The sequence below is a fragment of the Rhea pennata genome, chromosome 4 (assembly GCF_028389875.1).
Source record: "Rhea pennata isolate bPtePen1 chromosome 4, bPtePen1.pri, whole genome shotgun sequence".
Classification (NCBI taxonomy): Eukaryota; Metazoa; Chordata; class Aves; order Rheiformes; family Rheidae; genus Rhea; species Rhea pennata.
In genome coordinates, this window is record NC_084666.1 from 24790671 (window position 1) to 24808579 (window position 17909).

General features: G+C 37.3%; 2 protein-coding genes across 10 annotated transcripts in view; both read left to right on the top strand.

Moving 5' to 3' along the window:
* Positions 1–13044, top strand: part of KLHL5 (kelch like family member 5) — a 59220-nt gene extending 46176 nt beyond the window's left edge. For 8 of the 9 annotated variants that reach the window (XM_062575446.1, XM_062575448.1, XM_062575449.1 and 5 more), the window contains 6 exons: positions 1608–1794; positions 2369–2593; positions 2913–3075; positions 5392–5604; positions 7671–7842; positions 11529–13044. In XM_062575446.1, the coding sequence (XP_062431430.1) occupies positions 1608–1794; positions 2369–2593; positions 2913–3075; positions 5392–5604; positions 7671–7842; positions 11529–11585 (1017 nt within the window). In that variant the 3' untranslated portion in view covers positions 11586–13044. The remainder of the gene's footprint in view (positions 1–1607; positions 1795–2368; positions 2594–2912; positions 3076–5391; positions 5605–7670; positions 7843–11528) is intronic. The other variant, XM_062575443.1, reaches the window with a different exon arrangement.
* Positions 13045–14019: 975 nt separating this feature from the next.
* WDR19 (WD repeat domain 19) overlaps positions 14020–17909 on the top strand; it is a 44518-nt gene continuing 40628 nt past the window's right edge. The window contains exons 1-3 of the mRNA XM_062575459.1: positions 14020–14071; positions 15335–15426; positions 15664–15729. Of these exons, the coding sequence (XP_062431443.1) occupies positions 14066–14071; positions 15335–15426; positions 15664–15729 (164 nt within the window). The 5' untranslated portion in view covers positions 14020–14065. The remainder of the gene's footprint in view (positions 14072–15334; positions 15427–15663; positions 15730–17909) is intronic.

Below are 17909 nucleotides of genomic sequence, written 5' to 3' on the forward strand. Positions count from 1 at the left end.
AGTTGAAGTGCCTGAAACAGTCTCAGCATGTTTTCAGAGTTATGTAGAAGTCCATACTGTTTTAAATATTCTTTAGTTTTGGTCCCAGAAGCAGTCAGCATCAGTAAGGATTATAAAATTTGATACAGAAATCATATCTATGTTCCCCCTCCACCACGAATAACATAGCAGCTGTGACAAAGTCTGGTTTAGGACAGTAGTAATTCACTGATTCTTAAAGCAATATGCAAGTTTATGGCATTGCATGCTGACAGTTCAACCATTGCTTTTAGTTCACTATTTTATAATCATAAAGTGGCAATATGAAATGATAAAAGCAGTAAATGATGCTTTGTGTCAAAAGAAAAACTAAGAGTAGGTACTGAAAGCAGTGAATGAAAATTAAGTTCCTACTGGTAATGTACATGAGAACATTTTAATTTGATGTTTTAAATAGAATCAAAACATTAACCAATTAGAGAAATATTGAAAAAGCCAGGCTGAGTTTTCTTCAAAGTCTTTATTGAGGGACTTTGAAAGTCTTCTGGAATTCTCTGTGTATCTGTTAATTCGGTTTTCTGTCGTAGTTTTGATTGATTTGCATGATACAGAGATGTCAGGCTTAGCAGTGTGTAATTATCTGCATCTCTTCTGGAACCGTGGATGTTTTATTTGCCACGTTCTAAACCTAAGGCAGTTTTAAGCCAGGGCTATACACACCGCAGTGGTGCAGCCATTTCATCATAAGGTTCCTGATGTCTGATCTCGCGGCGTTTTTGTACCTGTTACCAGTAGGCAGCCGATATTCACAATGTGCTTGAATTTTGCGATAGCAAATCTGAGGCATTTGCCTCTTTCTAATTGTTCTCTTAACTGCCAAAGTCCTGTTCTGGGACATTCCAGGCTTTGACTGTTTTTCCTCCGTTACTTAAGCCATACTAAATATCCTGCAACACAAAAAAACCTCAGACGTCTAGTCTTTCTAATAATTACAGTTGGGACACTAATCAGTATTTTTCCTATAATCTGACAAATGTGGAATACAAAAGTCTCTAGAATCTTTTCATTTAAAAAGTGTTAATAGTGGTTTTTTAAATTTAAGATTGTATTTTATTTAAGTCAATTTTATATTTTAACACGTGTTCAAATTTGCTAGCACTCGTGATCTTAAAATATGTCACAAAGTTATGTAATAATTGATATCATACTGTCATGCTGTCATAGTTATTATCATAATATCTAGTGTCTACCAGAGACCTCTGGATTAAAGTGCTTCTGGAATCAGGCAGGTTAAACTGTTTTTTTGAACATACTTGCAGTGGCACTAGAAATTGGATTTTGTTTTCTTCCTTAGTACTCCAAAGTGTAGATTGTCCATTAAAATGATGGTCTTCCCCTACCTTTATTTTTTGTATGTAATGCTTAAAAGCTTAAAATGTGGCTTTTTCACTTTGTTTTTTACTAGTTGGTCTTCACACTTAATTCATATGACTTTTTTGGAAATATTTATATATTTTTAAATTAGATACACACATTTCTCTATAAAACATTTTCTTGTGATTTTGTTTTTACTCTTCTTGTAATTCATAGTAATTCAGCTTCTTTAATTTTCTTTTCTTTTTCCACAGTTTCTGGCAGATATGGAAAATAATGCACTCTTTAGAGATGACATTGAATGCCAAAAACTCATTATGGAAGCAATGAAGTACCATCTGTTGCCAGAGAGACGACCTATGTTACAAAGTCCTCGCACCAAACCTAGAAAATCTACAGTGGGAGTGTTGTTTGCAGTTGGAGGAATGGATGCAACAAAAGGTATTGGTTTTATATAATGATTAGTTGATAAGTGTTTGGTTTTAAGAAATGGTTGATAAATGTTAATCTAGTATGTCAATTATAAAATTCGAAGATTCTTCAGTATCAAGCATGAAACTTAAACAGTCAGTGTGCATTTTTGATTAGGTTAAAAATAGATAGCATTGATAATACTGTAAAGCACTATGGAAGCTTGTGTTATTATTGATTTTTGAAATCTGATTTCTGAGTAATGAAATGTTTAATTGAATGAAAACTAATCTTTATTTAAGTGAATGGGAAGTAATATGGAAAAGGAAGAAAATGGCAAAACACAAAGATGGTGTGTGCATGTATAACAAAAAAAATTCTTTTTGACTTATTGTTAAAGGCTTCTGTCAGAGCTACTCTTTTTTTTTTTATAGAAGCTTCATACTGCAAATATTATGGTAGTTAGAAGGAATCTAGTATTCATATACGTAGAATTAAGAACGTGCTGAAGGGTCTTGTGGGATCAGCATATTGCTAAAATAGAAACTATCCCAATAATTCAGAGCAAACTTTTTTTTGATAACTTAAATATGTTATCAATCAGGAGCTACAAGCATTGAAAAGTATGAACTTCGTACTAACATGTGGACCCCTGTTGCAAACATGAATGGACGAAGATTACAGTTTGGAGTTGCAGTGTTAGATGATAAATTGTATGTTGTTGGCGGCAGAGATGGACTGAAAACACTGAATACTGTGGAGTGCTACAACCCTAGAACAAAAACGTGGAGTGTAATGCCACCTATGTCCACACATCGTCATGGTCTTGGTATGTAGATTTCTTTAAAGGCTGAATGCTTATTTTTAAAAGGTTAGATTTTCAGATTGGTTTAAAAATATTTAAAAAATAAATTTTAAGGGAAAGATTAAATTTAATCTTAATGCTGACCTGTTGTTGAACTTTTCCCCTTCAGACTATATCCAGCATTGGCTGCTAAATGGAAATTTGGGTTTTATTTGGTTTTTTAATTTTTTTTCTTAAGTGTGTGCTGGGCTGTGGCTAGTAGAATGTGATTTTTTTTCCCTTATCCAGATGTGTGTGGGGCTTTTTCCTTTTTTTTCTTTTCTTTTTTTTTTTTTTTTTTAAGGAGTAGCTGTATTGGAAGGTCCCATGTATGCTGTAGGAGGACATGATGGCTGGAGCTACCTGAATACGGTAGAAAGATGGGATCCACAGGCTCGTCAGTGGAACTTTGTAGCTAGCATGTCAACTCCAAGGAGCACTGTTGGGGTAGCAATATTAAATGGAAAGTATGTGAAGGCAACTTCCATTTTCTTTTTCATTATTTTAATGAAATTACAGAAACATCCTAAATGACTGTATTTCTCTTGACAGATGTATGTTGATAGCATAGTCTGTTTTACAGAAGAGATACCATATTGGGCCAAGAAAGCCTCCCCACAGCATTATAGAGCCCCTTAGTATCACTTACAAGATCTTTTCAAGGAGTTATTGGAGACATTAAACAGTATCAGCCCCAGTGTTAGCCTAGGAGGAACACTGCTAGTAACCATCTGCCAGCTGGACTTTGTACTGCTGAACACAGTCTTTTGAGACTAGCAGTCCATCTAGTTTTCCACTAGCCCTGTAGTTCACTTACCTAAACTATTAATATTATTGTAGCTGTGGCCGAATATTAACACTATCTGACTCCAAGAATCTAACTAGCGTTATGGCAGCCTAACTTAAACTAAATGCTGACTATCATGCTCTTGACCACAAGTTTCCACTTCCTGCTTATGTATACTTTGCAGCAGTTGCCAAATCTCCCTTAAGCTGTTTGGGTATTGCAAGATAGCAAAAAGCTTGAGGTTTTTTTTTTGTTTGTTTTATTTTGTTCTTAAATGCTTCTACAAAGGGTTCTGTGAGATCTGGAGCAAGTGCAGAAATGAGCGGGAATGCTGATTTTCATGGGTGAAGATCACCCAGATGCCTAAGTTAGATCCTGTGTGTATATATAATATTCAGTGGGAAGTCCCAGATGTGATATAAATCACCAGAAGTATAGTCTCACATTTCTCTATTATTATAGAAGATAGCCTGGACTCTTAACACAGGCAGCAACACTAGATACATATAGGTAAGAAGCTTGAACACTCTGACAATGCATGCAAAGTTACTGCATTGCAGCTGTGGGACTAGTAACTTCTGCACTTTTTAGTAACTTGTCCGTAGCTTGGTATCTTTCAGATAATTTGGTCAAAATCTCCATATACAGAAATGAATATATCCTTCTCCAAATCCTGAATGCTAATTCACTGCATAAGTGATCAAAAATCTGTCATATTTTAGGGGGCTGAGGGGTTCATTTAAACGCTGTGTTGTATAAAGAACTGATTTTTAGTCATAAACTTCCTAGAACTGCCACACACGTTTTCAAGATACTTCAGTACATTCCTTACCTTAAACAAGTTGTGTTCTTAAACATGGATACTTCCATAAAAGTATTTTTTTTTAAGACGATATTAAAATTATTAGTGAGAGCTAGGTCACCCATATTTACAACAGATTTGCATTCAAGTTTGCTCACTACATTTATAAAACAAATAAACAAAAAAACCCAGCATTTCCCAAACTGAGGACATCTTGAGTAGTGCTTTGTAATGACTGTTGCCAGATGTTCACCTGTCCATCATACACAGTATCTAATGCATATTTGATTATTTACCTATACTGTAATCTGCCTCAGATTCTGAAGGGAATTCATTAATGATATTTCAGGTCATCTCTCAAACTAGACTTGACTTCTGATGCATTGTTCTCTTTTCAAAGCGCTTTCTGCGTTACATTTCAAAAGTAATGTGCATTTAAAAAGTTAAGTGCTGGGCATGCTGTATTTCTGCTTGTAAGTGTACAGTGCTCATAAACATAAAATCAAATGCCCAGAATTGATCAGGTTCACTTATCTGAATACTTTTAAAGATTCCCAAGTGATGCAATAATAACTTCAGTCTTCCTTCGACCTTATTTTACAAACAAATGAAATTCTTGTATTACAAAACATTAGAAACCTTTGGATGCTAGAACTAAGTAAACTAGGCCATCTAGTGGGTGTGAGGGAATTATCTACCATTTATAAACTGAAACGCAAGTCCGTAAAAATATTTACATGCCTAAATTGACATAGGACAGAATTTTTACATATACAAATCCATTATTGAATTTGGCCCTGTGAGCCCACTAGAAATGGGCCTTTGATTGTCAAGTCACTTAGGTAATCTTGAAAATCTTAGCTATGTGGACAAGTTGAAACATAAATGTTGTTATAATCAATTAAAAATCAATAAATTATTCTTATTCTGTATTAATTGTGACAATAGGAAAAACCTGGAGCAAAAATCTTGTGAGTTTTAAGAATAGAAAATTCTACTGAAATTCTGCTTCCAAACTTCTTAACAAGCTTGAAAGTTCTTCATACATGATTTGAAGCTTATGTCCTGTTAAAAAAAAAAAAAAAAAAGTTGCTGGGTGTTTTTTCATGCTAGTGTTTCAGTGGACAGGCAATATTTGTAATGTTAATACTTTTTCTCGTGTTTTTTTTGTTTTTTTTTTTTTTAACTTTATAGACTTTATGCGGTTGGTGGTCGAGACGGAAGTTCTTGTCTTAAGTCAGTAGAATGTTTTGATCCTCATACAAACAAATGGACTCCCTGTGCTCAAATGTCAAAAAGAAGAGGCGGAGTAGGTGTAACTACCTGGAATGGGTTCTTGTATGCAATCGGTGGACATGATGCCCCAGCATCAAACTTAACATCTAGGCTCTCAGACTGTGTAGAAAGGTAATATCTTGATAAAGAGGGATCCTGGTAGTAATTCTAATAATGCTAGCAAGTAGAGTGATTTACAGAAAGAGCTGCTAAGTATAAAATCTATTAAAATAGCTGTATTATTTTTGGTGTGAGCAGAGTAAACCTATATATAAAAACGTACTGTATGGTCATAATACAATTCATAATGTTGCCAAAATGAATCAATTAAAAAGAAAATTATTTCTAATGCACTTCATCTAGAATTTTTTTCTCAAAATCTTATTGAATAAATGCTAATTAATTATTGAGAAGAATGTGGAACTGAAGGTCTTTACAAATCGAACAGAAGTTCTTTCACAAGTTTCATTATCAGTTCATATTATAACTTTTAAATGAGCTAATGACTGAACTTTGTGGACCTTTAAATATCATGTCCTTTCCTGTATAGCCTGATGACTCTGAGAAACTCATATGCAATTTAATTATTCTGAAATTATTTATATAAAGTTGTTACAGAATCATTGCATTACAAATGACAGAATCACATGTAAACCATAAAACAAGTACAAATGTCAGTAAATACTGCATTATTGAAGTATAGTTTTCAAACTTTCAGTGTCCTAAGAGACCCCCAAATAGATCATATGGCCCACAGCACTTAAAATATGGAAAGTGCATACAAGACCGTAGAAGAGCTTCCAGTTAGGAAACTATATCTCAGCTGATATTAAATTTTCAGAAGAATACAGAAAATCAGTAGTGCAAGAGAAAACACTAGAAAAGTCTGTGTATTTTTCTGCCTCAGTATTCTCTGAAACACAGTTACGTATTACATGAGTTCAATAAATTGGAATAATCTTGTAGTGCATTATGTCTTCCTTCTGTACAGTGAAATCAAGATGTAGAATCTTTAGGGAAAACAGTTCCTCAAAAAAAAAAAAAAAAAAAAGCAACTTCATAAAGCCATGTGAAGCTTCCAATTACTTGGTTACCACTGTATTTTGCAATGAAACAGTTGCTGTTTCTAGAGCAATACCACTGTATTGGCTTATGAAAGAATTATAAAGTAACTCAAATTGAAAAATAATTTCGGTATGTAGCCCATGAATTGCCCCTTTTCACTACATTGTACTTCTATTTGCATCATGTGCTTCAGGCAATATTCTTGTTAGAATTATGTTTGCATAGAACATGCATTTCTGTAGTACTTTGAATGGAGAACTAAAGATAAAATTGTTATAGCTCATTGCATCCATGCATTTCATGCAAAGACATTAGGGCTTGTATTCTCCAAATTCATTTTTAGAAGTATGTTTTTTGGAAGATCTTTTAGTCAAAGAAATATGTTCTTTGTATAGTTCTTCAAAACCCTGTGATTCCATCAGTTCTGCTGTAATCTGTTAACACTATTTCTTTCCATCAGTTAAAATAAGTTCCTTAACACAAGAATAACATGGACTCTCCCATTTAATTCTTGGTTTGACTTACAAAAATTGTTGATAAATTCTAGAATCACATTTAATTTTTTTCATTAAACCATCTGTCTTCTGTTGTCCTGATAATTCTGGTAATAGGAGATTATGATACAAGAAGTGCTTTAAATTGTCTTAAGAGTTTTGCCTTTCCCCCAGAATCTTCTTAAACTGGGGGGGAGGGGCCTTTTTGGAAGATGGTAATCTTCCTTGATAAGTGAATCTCTTAATACCACACTCTTACAGCCTATACTTCAATATTTACTAGTTATCTCTCAAAAAAAGAAAGCACTTGCCCCAGCTATAGTCTAGCAGCAGAACTGTTTCTGGATTGGTGTGTTTAACCATGCTGTAAGAAATGTAATAAGAGCATGTGCATGCACATGAATATATTACTGTATGGAAAGTAGCACAAAGTAGATATGTAGCTAATATTGTCTGTGTTACCAGATGACTAAATAAACACTTTGAAGGAGAATATTTGGGAAAAAATCCTTTTCAATTAACATCCAAAGCCTGTGCCCTCCTAATAGTACCTGTTGTCTACTACCTTAAGAAAGTCAGTTCTAGTACTTTTTCCATTGAATTTTGGCATCAATGAGTATAACAAAAATTATCTTTTAGGTATGATCCAAAAACAGATATGTGGACTGCTGTGGCCTCTATGAGCATTAGCAGAGATGCAGTGGGAGTATGTCTTCTTGGTGACAAGTTGTATGCTGTTGGAGGATATGATGGGCAAACATACCTTAATACAGTGGAGTCCTATGATCCCCAGACCAATGAATGGACGCAGGTACAGTTTCTGGTCAAACCGTACACTGTTATTTATTTTGCTGTTATGTCAAGTGTACCTCTCTGTACAGAGAGAAAACAAATATTTCTCCTCTAAGAAGCATTTTTCCTATTAGTCTGTAATCTTTTCCTTTTTTCTTCACATACTGCTCCAGATTTAATTTAATCTACCATCTCAAGATGATTCACCTTCAGTAGAGAGTTTTTAAATCCTGATAAACTGTCATTGGTTCTTTGACAATAATATATTACTTTGACGATTTTGTGTATATACTGTTAAAAGAACGCATGGACATGTTTCCCAAATTGTCATAGAGGGTTCTGTTTACATGACTTTCTATTCTGAAGGTAAATGATAAATGGAGATTAGTTTTAGCTCCAGTATATGTCTTAGCAAGTTCATCAATTTCTTCAGGATTTTGGTCACTTAATAGTGTTCTTAACAGTTCTTAATAGGAATAAAACAATTCCTTCCTGACATTCTGTGAATAGTGTGTCCAACTTTCAGGAAGTCTTTTCACCTAGCTAATAATCTTCAATTTATGATCAGAAATCATTACTATCAATTAATAACTTCACTACTTCTACTTTCTTATAGCTCCAGGAGTGTGCCTGTCTGTGGGAGCAGCTCACTTAAACACAGCCTGGGCAGGCTGTCCTTTGGTATCTTTTGGTTCTTGAGATACCTAAATGTATCTGAGACATACACAGAATAGTGGCAGATAAAGCACAGGACCCATGGGAGACCTAGGCCCTTTTGCAGTGGCAGCTGCAGGCCAGGATGAACGTCCGGGGTCATCCAGAACTAGATGACCTAGCATTAGACACCATATTTAAAGCAACTGAATTCTGACCATGCAAATCTGCTATCCCAATAATAGCCTGAAATGGCTTATTCAAATAGAGTAAGTTTGTTTACTGAACTGCACTCTATCAAAATCTTTGTAACACAGAAAACTGAGCTGTCCATTTCCCCCCAGTTCATACTGCTATGAGATCTTAAAAGCATGGTAAGGCATCCACAAAGGTTCATCAGAGCTTGGGGCCTTCAGTGGCAGCACTGATAGTGATAGCCCTTGACATTACTTGTCCTGCTAAAGGAAGAAAAAGTGTAGCAGCGCTCCTCACCATTACTTCTAAAGGAACCTCACATGCTGGTGACCACCTGTAACCCTGGATCCTTAGCCTTGACCCTTTGTATTTCACTGAATTCCCAATCCCCGTACATGGGTCAGTTTTGGACCCTTACTAGAAGCCTCTGTGTGTCTTCCTTTCTCTTGTTAACTGAGTCATCTGTCACCACTTCATCCACAAAGAATTCAGGAGAGGGAAGTGGAATTTCAGGGCAGAAGTTTAGAAACTACCTTCTCAAGTCAAAGAGAATCTCAGCGGAAAAGGGTCTCATCAGAAGTAACTTCCTGTTACAATGAAAGAATAGAGGCTGGGGAAAGGGATTCTAAGAACTCTAAACAGTAATTTATCAAATATTCACATGAAAATGGTGATAATAGTGTTGTTAATTTAGGTACTCTAGCAGAAAATTTATTAGAGCTTCAAGGCCTGCTACATATGTACTTCAACAGCCTTGACAGATCTTCCTTTTAGAATTGTCTTGGCTTCACAGTAGGTCAAGATCATTGTGAGATTTCAGAGTTCTCCTCTTCAGTTTTTCTATCACAACAATGGTCTTCACAAAGATTCTGCCTCTAGTTTCATGCTTCTAAGAAGCCAAGTGATAATGGTTTTTCTGTAGTTGGATAATTGACTCATAAAAAGCAATCTGTTTTAATGGGAGATACATTTCTGTCAGCCTCTAATCATTTTAAGTTTGTTTGTTTTCAAAGTAAATATTTGAAAATAGTACACTGTTTCCACTTGCTGTTTGAAACTAAAAGACTTGGAACGGGGCTTAATAGTGACTGGAGCCTTTCTTCGATAGGGCTGCTATTTTCCCCAATAAATCTCGCAACAAGCTTGAGTCCTGCTATCACAGTAAGGCTGTTTTTAGCTTTCTTGTATCATAAGGCAGCTTGAAATCTCTGAGAATGAATAAAGACTTAGAATGTGAAATTTGGCAAACACAAGACTGCGTTGTCAGTATTCCTACCGATTATTCAGTGAATGTGGCATTATCTGTCACAAATTATGGTTCCATCTGTTCGTGGCAGATTCTAAACAATATCTGTATTTTTCCAGTTCATCCAGGAAATCTCATTTCCCTGCTGGGAAAACTCATTTCACTGGTCTGAGACTTCAGGTGTTAAGGACTGCAGGTGCAATTTGCACAAAATACACAAAGATTCAGAGAGTTTAGATATGCATGTACACTTCTACCATATGTTGCAGGTCAGTACCTGTAGATCAGTGATACCACTGTAATGTTCTGTACCAAAACACAGCATTTTGTGAGGTATCTTCAACTATTTAAAGTACCTAGGCTGGATTGAACACTTAGGCTATTAGATTAATTTGTCAGTAGTTTACCTTCTGGTGGTATTAAGAGTTCTACAAGACAGACCTTGTCATCTTAAAAGTTCAGGATACTAAATCATAAATGTGGGGATTGCAGCCAAGGTTTTGGCAACAGTTTCAGATGACTAAGACCATCCAAATCTGACTTCCTTTACATAGCACACAACTAGTAATATCCACAGTTCTGCTCCAGAACTGCTTTGTTCCCAGGGTTGAGGGTGTCAAAATTTCACTTAAATCAGGAAATGTGCAAGTGTCCCTCCATCTCTACTCCCTAAGCCACATGCCTCCAGTACTAATCTCTTGCATTCTCTAGATGCAGGCATGCCATGCCTTTTAACATTGGCAGCGTAAGGCGCTCTAAAAAAATCTCTGGGACTTTTTTGTGTCAACTGCTGAATGGGCCAACGCTTACCTATTTAACCATTCAGAATTTCTTAATGGATAATTGACTGTGTGGAAAAAGTGCTGTGACACAGCCGAGAAGGGAATCTCTTGTATAAATTGGAGCTCATTCCACTAGAGCTCAAGCAACAGCAGCAAGCTCCCTGTGGCTTTGGGATCCACACAGCCAACACTCTGTTGAAGCATATACTGTTGCTGAAGCTTCAGGCTACTGGCTTTGAAAGGACTGCTTTTCAGACTTATTTTGTTAGGGCCTCAGAAGTTATTTTCCTGCAACACTATGTGTGGCTGTACCTATGGAAGGAGAAAGGTAAGTTATTTACATGTAAGCTCCTCTTCAAGATGTGTTGTCCCTATGTAAGTTCACCATCTGCCTAAAAATCTTTGTCTAAAAATCCGTCATGCTTGGGATTTTCTGGTTGAGAGAAAAAGAAACAATTTTGCCAGTCAGATGTCGGACTGTCTAGGTCAGTTATTCAGTTTGATTAGTAATTGACCAGAAAGGATTTTTTTTCCTGCAGTACCAAGTAGCTGAAATCAATAATAAGAATTGTTCCATGTTCTTGGATTTTGCTGTTGATTTCAAGTAATTTAAGCCTATCATAAAATATCTTTACTTTTTCTGAGGGATTTTATACCAAAATTTGTCTCAATTTAACCTCTTAAGTCAAGTTTCAGAATACATGGATAATATTGCAGCTTTACTTTGCTGAAGCTGTACAACTGTTATTATAGTTGTAAACCATGGTAAATTATAGAAAAAAATACTTCAAGCAGACTACATTTACATTTTTTTTTTTTTGGTTGCAGGTTGCACCATTGTGTTTAGGAAGAGCTGGAGCATGTGTTGTGACTGTAAAACTTTAAATTATTTTCTGTATGAAGGTGGCATTCTCCTCTGTAGACTCAGCTGATTTCTTTTTTTACCTCAAGCAAATTAACGTTGCACCAATAAACATAAGATGCAGGAATCCACCACAGAGCAAAATGTTTGGTCTTAGCTAGCATATACATGCTCTTCTTATGGACCAATACTGAGCACCTTTAAAAAAAAATTATCTTTGTTACACATATGTTACAAGAATTCTAATGTAAGCAAATCAGCTGTGACAAGCTAATTGCCAGCAGAGGACTTCTGTTTAGGAAATGCGTGAATTCTGTTCTAAAATAATTGAATGTTACAGACTTAGGGCCTTGACCCCTCAGACATGCACAGGAGTGATGCTGTTAATGGATATAGTTCCACTATACACAAACAAGTTACAGGATTGGAACCCATATATTTATTTTGCCTCTAATAAACAGGTTTTGCTATAGGTATCTGAGCTATTACAATGCAGGCTGACAAACCAATGCAAACCATTGTAAATGGCAGGTGTAATGCTTGCCTTGGAAATGAAGGTGTGTATTTGGTGAATCTTTTGCACTTTTTCCAGGATTCCTAGTTTAGTAAACTTTTTATTTAACCAAAGCCTTATTTTAAATATTGTCTTATTACAATAACAGTAATCTGCTGTTCAATAACTTCTGCAGAAACTTTCTGGCATCCAGTGAACTTTTTGGATTTTTGAAGATTTTACATAAGATGCAGAATATCATACCTTTTTTTCTACTTAATCTGATCCTTGTATTTACTTTGTTATTTTTAAGAAAGTATAAGTTGAAAGAATTCTGAAGTGTAACTAAAAGCTAACCTATGGGTTAACTTTTTTAATAGGAGCACTTTGGAATTCTGTAAGCATTCCATTACACTTACACTTAAGAGTCTACTTTGATACTCTTTAATTATTTTACATGAGGCTTTGCACTAATTTTAAAAGTATAATTTTATATGATAAAATGTAATAATTGTTGTTTCAAAGTGTAAGGGGCCCAGTCCTACAAGGTGTTTAACTACCACCATCTAAGCATGTTCAGCATCTTGTAGAAAAAGTAAGTGTGCCTCACAGGATTAAATCAGATTAGTTACATTATTTAACAGTTATTTAATTTTTTTCAGATACTTTATAATTTGCCTTTTTTGATTGCTATGTTCTGTTACACAATTGCTTGAACGTTCGAAATGTTCTCTGAAAGTCTTTTTGTATTTGCTTTTCTGTGCCTTGTTTCTGATGTTTTCAAAACAGTACAGTATGTTTCTTTGTAATAGACTTTGAAGATGTGAGCTCACTGAATGTTTTTGAAAAGTAGGTTTGAAGTGTCTGATACCCAAAGTCTTTGTACATTTGTAACTTTAAAATCTGTGTTTATGCTCTCAGCGAACTATTTATTGTTCTAAAAGAAATTACTGTGCAGTAAAACTTTGATGAAATCTGCACTGTTTGAAATTGAATACAATTAAACTTAAATACATTTTCAGTGATCTAGTTCCTTTTTTTCTATAGGTTATAAAATTAATGCTGTGTTACATGCATTAGCAATTTAAAGGATTTAATTAAGAAATACTATTTTTACAGTTTAATCTTGTTGGACTTGTTCTTACAAAAAAATCTTTATACTTACAATACATACTAGATAATCCTGTATTCCTCACCATAATTTATATGATTTTACTATGCCCTAGGAGACTCCTAGTCCTCTTTAAAACTGTTACTGTATTTCATTTTTAGATATTTAAGTACTGTATTAGCATAATCTAATTTTAGAATAACTTGCATTTCCAGCAAAATGCCACACCTCTGAGAACACAATTTCCTCTTTTCTGTGCTTTGTGGTATTATGGAGTGCCGGAACTGTGTGGGTTTTTTGTTTTGTTTTGTTTTCCTTTTTTTTTTTTTAAAAAAAAGGCTCTTTCGAATGTACTGCGAACCTTTTTTAAAAAAGCGACCAGCTGAAGTTTTCATATAGCGTGTACAGCAAACCACGGTAGCTACTCTTGCAAGGTTTCAGTTGTGTCCGTTGAACAGCTCCTTCACTTTGTATTTTAACAGAATTCAGCTGTTTAAGCACTCCTGCCGCACCTCACTTCCCTGTAACGAATCACGTCACGCGCTTGTCGCCGCGCGCAGGCGCCCCGCGCCCCTCCTCCCGTCGCCGCGCGCAGGCGTGACGTAGCGAGCGGCGAGGCCGCGGCCACCCTCGGGGGAGGCTGGGAGCCGCCCTCGCGCGCGGAGCGAGGCGCCTCACCGCCCGGGGCGGGGCGCTAAGGCAGCCCTCGAATGGGGTCCGGGGCGGGGCCTTGTCCGCCCGCTGTGATTGGTTCTGGCCTCCCTCCGCCCCGCCCCTCCGTCTCCGAGGTGACGGCGACGCCGCGCGCGGCCGGGGTGCGGCGCGCAGCTTGCGGGCGGGGGCCCGAAGGGGCGCGGCGCATGCGCACGCGCGGCGCTGCCTAGCGAGCGGTGGGCGCGATGAAGGTGAGTTTCCTCGGCCACCTGGTGCGGAGGGGCGCGGGCGGCGGGCGGCCTCGGGGGCTGCTGCGGCGGCCGGTGTCGCCGCGGCGTCGAGCGGGGCCTGGCGGCGGTCGCGGCCTCGGGAGGGAAGGGGAGGGGAGGGCGGCGCGGCGGGAAAGCCCCGGCCGGTGCCCACGCGCCTGGCGCCCCCTAGCGGGGGGGTGGGGGTGGGGGAGGGCGGGCGCTCCGCCCCCGGGCGCGCTGCGCCTCCCGCGGCGGCTGCCCGAGGCGCTGGGTCGGCCGAAGCCGTTACGCGGGGGTTGGGCCCTGGTGTGCTCGCCTTGTCGCTGCCCGAGGCGGTCAGGAGGAGCTGGAGCTTGCCTGCGCTCCAGTGACGTTTTTCTTTATCATTGATTTGTGAAGTGTTTTATTAAAACTGATTCAAAATCGAGCGTCATTGTTGGATGTTATTTGCGTTTGCGAAGTGCAGTGCCCGTTAACTTCGGTATACTTTGCGTAAGTAAAACGCAAAGTGAACGCGAGGATTGACAGAGCTTGTGTGTACCCAGAAGAGGAGATGGGGAACTTTGCCAAAGGCTGAGTAGGCCAGCCCAGGCATTTTGTGTTTATTCAGTGATGTGGGAAGGGGGAAAAAATGTGGGACTATGCAGCTGTGAAACAAAGTTGCAGGATTTAGCCCACCCCTATTTCACAGAGAAATCTATCCAAGTGGTGTGAAAGGAAGAGATAGAGTTAAGAAACTTAATTAGTCAGAAGTCAGAATCTTCTTTGAAGGTCAAGTTGCTTTGAGGTCCTGAGTTAAGACCCTACAACTGAGAGAAGACAGACTAGTTACATACCATTAAAAGAGAGATTGACCTCTGTTTCATTGCCTTTTGTGTTTTGTGCCCTAAGGATGTCTTTTGGTCTTAGATTTTTCCGTGAAACCTATTCAGCTACGTATTACGGTCTTTGGACACGAGGGGAGAGTCTCCTGCAATGTCTCAGTTCTGTTTTTTGTGACTGTTAGAGGAAAAAATGACAGCTGTGATATTGTTACAGAGGTTCTCAGTGCAAGCACTCAGCACCAGAAACTTCAATTTTTCCCGCACAAACCAAAAGAATTTTTTGTGGAATTTTGGTACTTTAGTACATTATTATCATCCAGAACTCCTTTTCCCCCCACCCCCACAGAACTGATAGTTGTTAACATGCATTAAGTAGATGCAATATTGTTATATGCTTACAATTTAAAAATGTGTAATTTTCCTCCTTTTTGTCCCCCAGCAAGTATTCACTCTATTAGAAAAAGCTTGGTCTGGTTCCCCTGTGCAGTTTGCTTGGCAGAAAACTTTGGGAAATTTCCTTGCTGTAACAGGGTAAGATCACAAGTATCTATTGTGTGTATCTATACAAATCATTGAGAGTAGAGGGGAGAAAACATTGTTAAACACATCTTAAAACAATGCAAAATATTTATCAATTCCCTATCAGTGTAAATATATTAAACTCCTGAGCTGCCTTACTGTGATATGAGTTCAATGTGGAAAAAGGTTTATGAACTCATCATTTGCAGATAAAGAAAAGGAATTATTCTATATGCTAATCTTTTTTAGAGGTGATCGCGTTGTGAAAATTTTTGATCGTCATGGTCAGAAGAGAAATGAAATTAACTTACCGGGGTAGGTACTGAAATGAGTTTGAAATGTGTACTTTAAAAATGCTGCCCTTCTGATGAGATGCCTAAACAGTGTGAGAGGTCTGTAGGAAGGGATACAATCTCTGGTTGATATAGCTAGAAAAGAAGACAAGCTTATGAGCATGTATAGAATATGAGACAAGACGTAATCCTGAAACAAAATGTGAATTCCTAATTAGCTATCAGGAATAGTCAGAAAAATTCATCCTCATATCCAAACCATTCCTTATTAATAATAAACTTGATCTAGTTCATTAAAAAGCTGGAAAAAGATATGATGTTAAGAATAAACATAATGAGGTCATATGTAATATATCCACGTTATGTTCATAGTGACTACATGGACATACTGTCCATTTTCTACTAATTTGCATCATAGTCTTATTGAGGAAAAATATCCTTCTGTTGTTAGTACTTTTGTTGGTGTCACTGGCTTAATGTCTTACTAGCATTTTTAGTTTAGATCAAGTGTGTGCTTTTGAAGTGAATCTCCCTGTTTTTCCTATTTACCATGCTTTGATTCACAATAGAGACTGGTCTTGGAGTATACAAACTGGATTTCTTTCAGATGAAACTAAACTGAAGTTGCACTCCAACTGCTGAAAGGCAGTCAGTCCACAGGAAAAAGGCTAGACAATGTCCAAAGTAAAATCCCTTGAAGTGCATACAGTGTGACATCAGGTCCTCACACTATTTTGCTCTGTAAATATACTTTCATTGGGCACCATTATTACCTGGTGTATCAGTGGTGTCATTTATGCACTTCCTGATTTTGTTGGTGTTTTACTTGCCCATAACTTAAGTATTCATGCAAACTTCTGATTTTTTAAAAGAAATTTATCTCAAGCAACCTGATTCATTTTGATTAGGATGAAAACCTCAGTCAAGGCTAAGGTGTTGCCTATGAGGGGTCATACTCTTCCCATAGGTAGCTTCTTATACGCGATAAAATTAATTCTTTCTTCTTTTTAATTCTATTATTTCAATTACATGTTGAAAATTAAGGTTTCTCTTTTTATGCAAGATATGAAACATTAAATTCTATAAAAAAAAACCCACAAAACAACCTTCTGCTAAAGCTTTAAATCCTAGCTTTCTTTTCCAGTCTAATTTTCATTTCTAGAATCTTACTTATGTATCCCTAAATCACTGGTTAGTTCTCGAAGAACCCTGTAGAAATCCAGTTTGGGAGTTTATGGTATTTGCCACCTTACACTGAACTAACACACCTGATTCTCATTGTCTTTACAAAACCTGCTAGTATCCTACTGATCACTGCATCTTGACACAGATTTTTTTTTTTGTTTAGCTGAGTGTGTGTGTGTTAGTTTCTGCTGTCTTTTCACAAGGAAGTTCTCATGAAAAGGACGGTATCAAACTCCTATTCTGGTCGGGTAGCATTCATAGTGAGGGCTGTTCATGTCAGTGACTAGGAAAATGCTCCCTGTACTTGCGTTACATTGCATCTAACCTAGCTGACCTGCTGGTAGTATCCATGGCCCAGCTCATCCTGTGCTGTATTGCTCATGATAATAAGCATATTGTATATGCTTGTTCTGCCCAATAAAATGCCAAAAGAAAAGAAAAGTCAAATCTGTGAATTCTGTGAAGAGCTTCTGTTGGGGATCCTCCACTGTTACGGGGATTGGTGCAGATGGTAGAAAGGGGAGTCCTCATAACTACCTATGATGCACAGTTTAAGCAGAAACAAGGATGCTTATATTGAGAATCTCCCACTCAGTCCAAACTTTGCTGCTTTATTTGTTGGTTAACTGTTACGTACACTAGACCTCTTCTTATATAAGAATGGGGTTCAAAATATCAAATGCTGTAATAGTTGATGCTATAAGCATCATCCTATCATTATGTTGATAGAATTTGTTTTATTTAATTCTCATTCTTCTCAGCTTTTTTCCTTTTGTTTGTTGTTGTTCTTTTTATTCCTGCTCTTGATGCTCCCATTGGCTGTTAAGTATTAACAAGAACATTTTAAAAAAACAAGATAGGAGAACTTAAGCTGAAGGCTTACTGAAATTGTTTACAGACATTACAGGTATTACATACTTTTCCATAGGATAGTTTCACAGTTGCTTGACCTAGTGGTTTTCATTTGAATAGGGAGGAGAGTGAAGATAGGTTTTCTAAACTGAAGCTATCAATTTA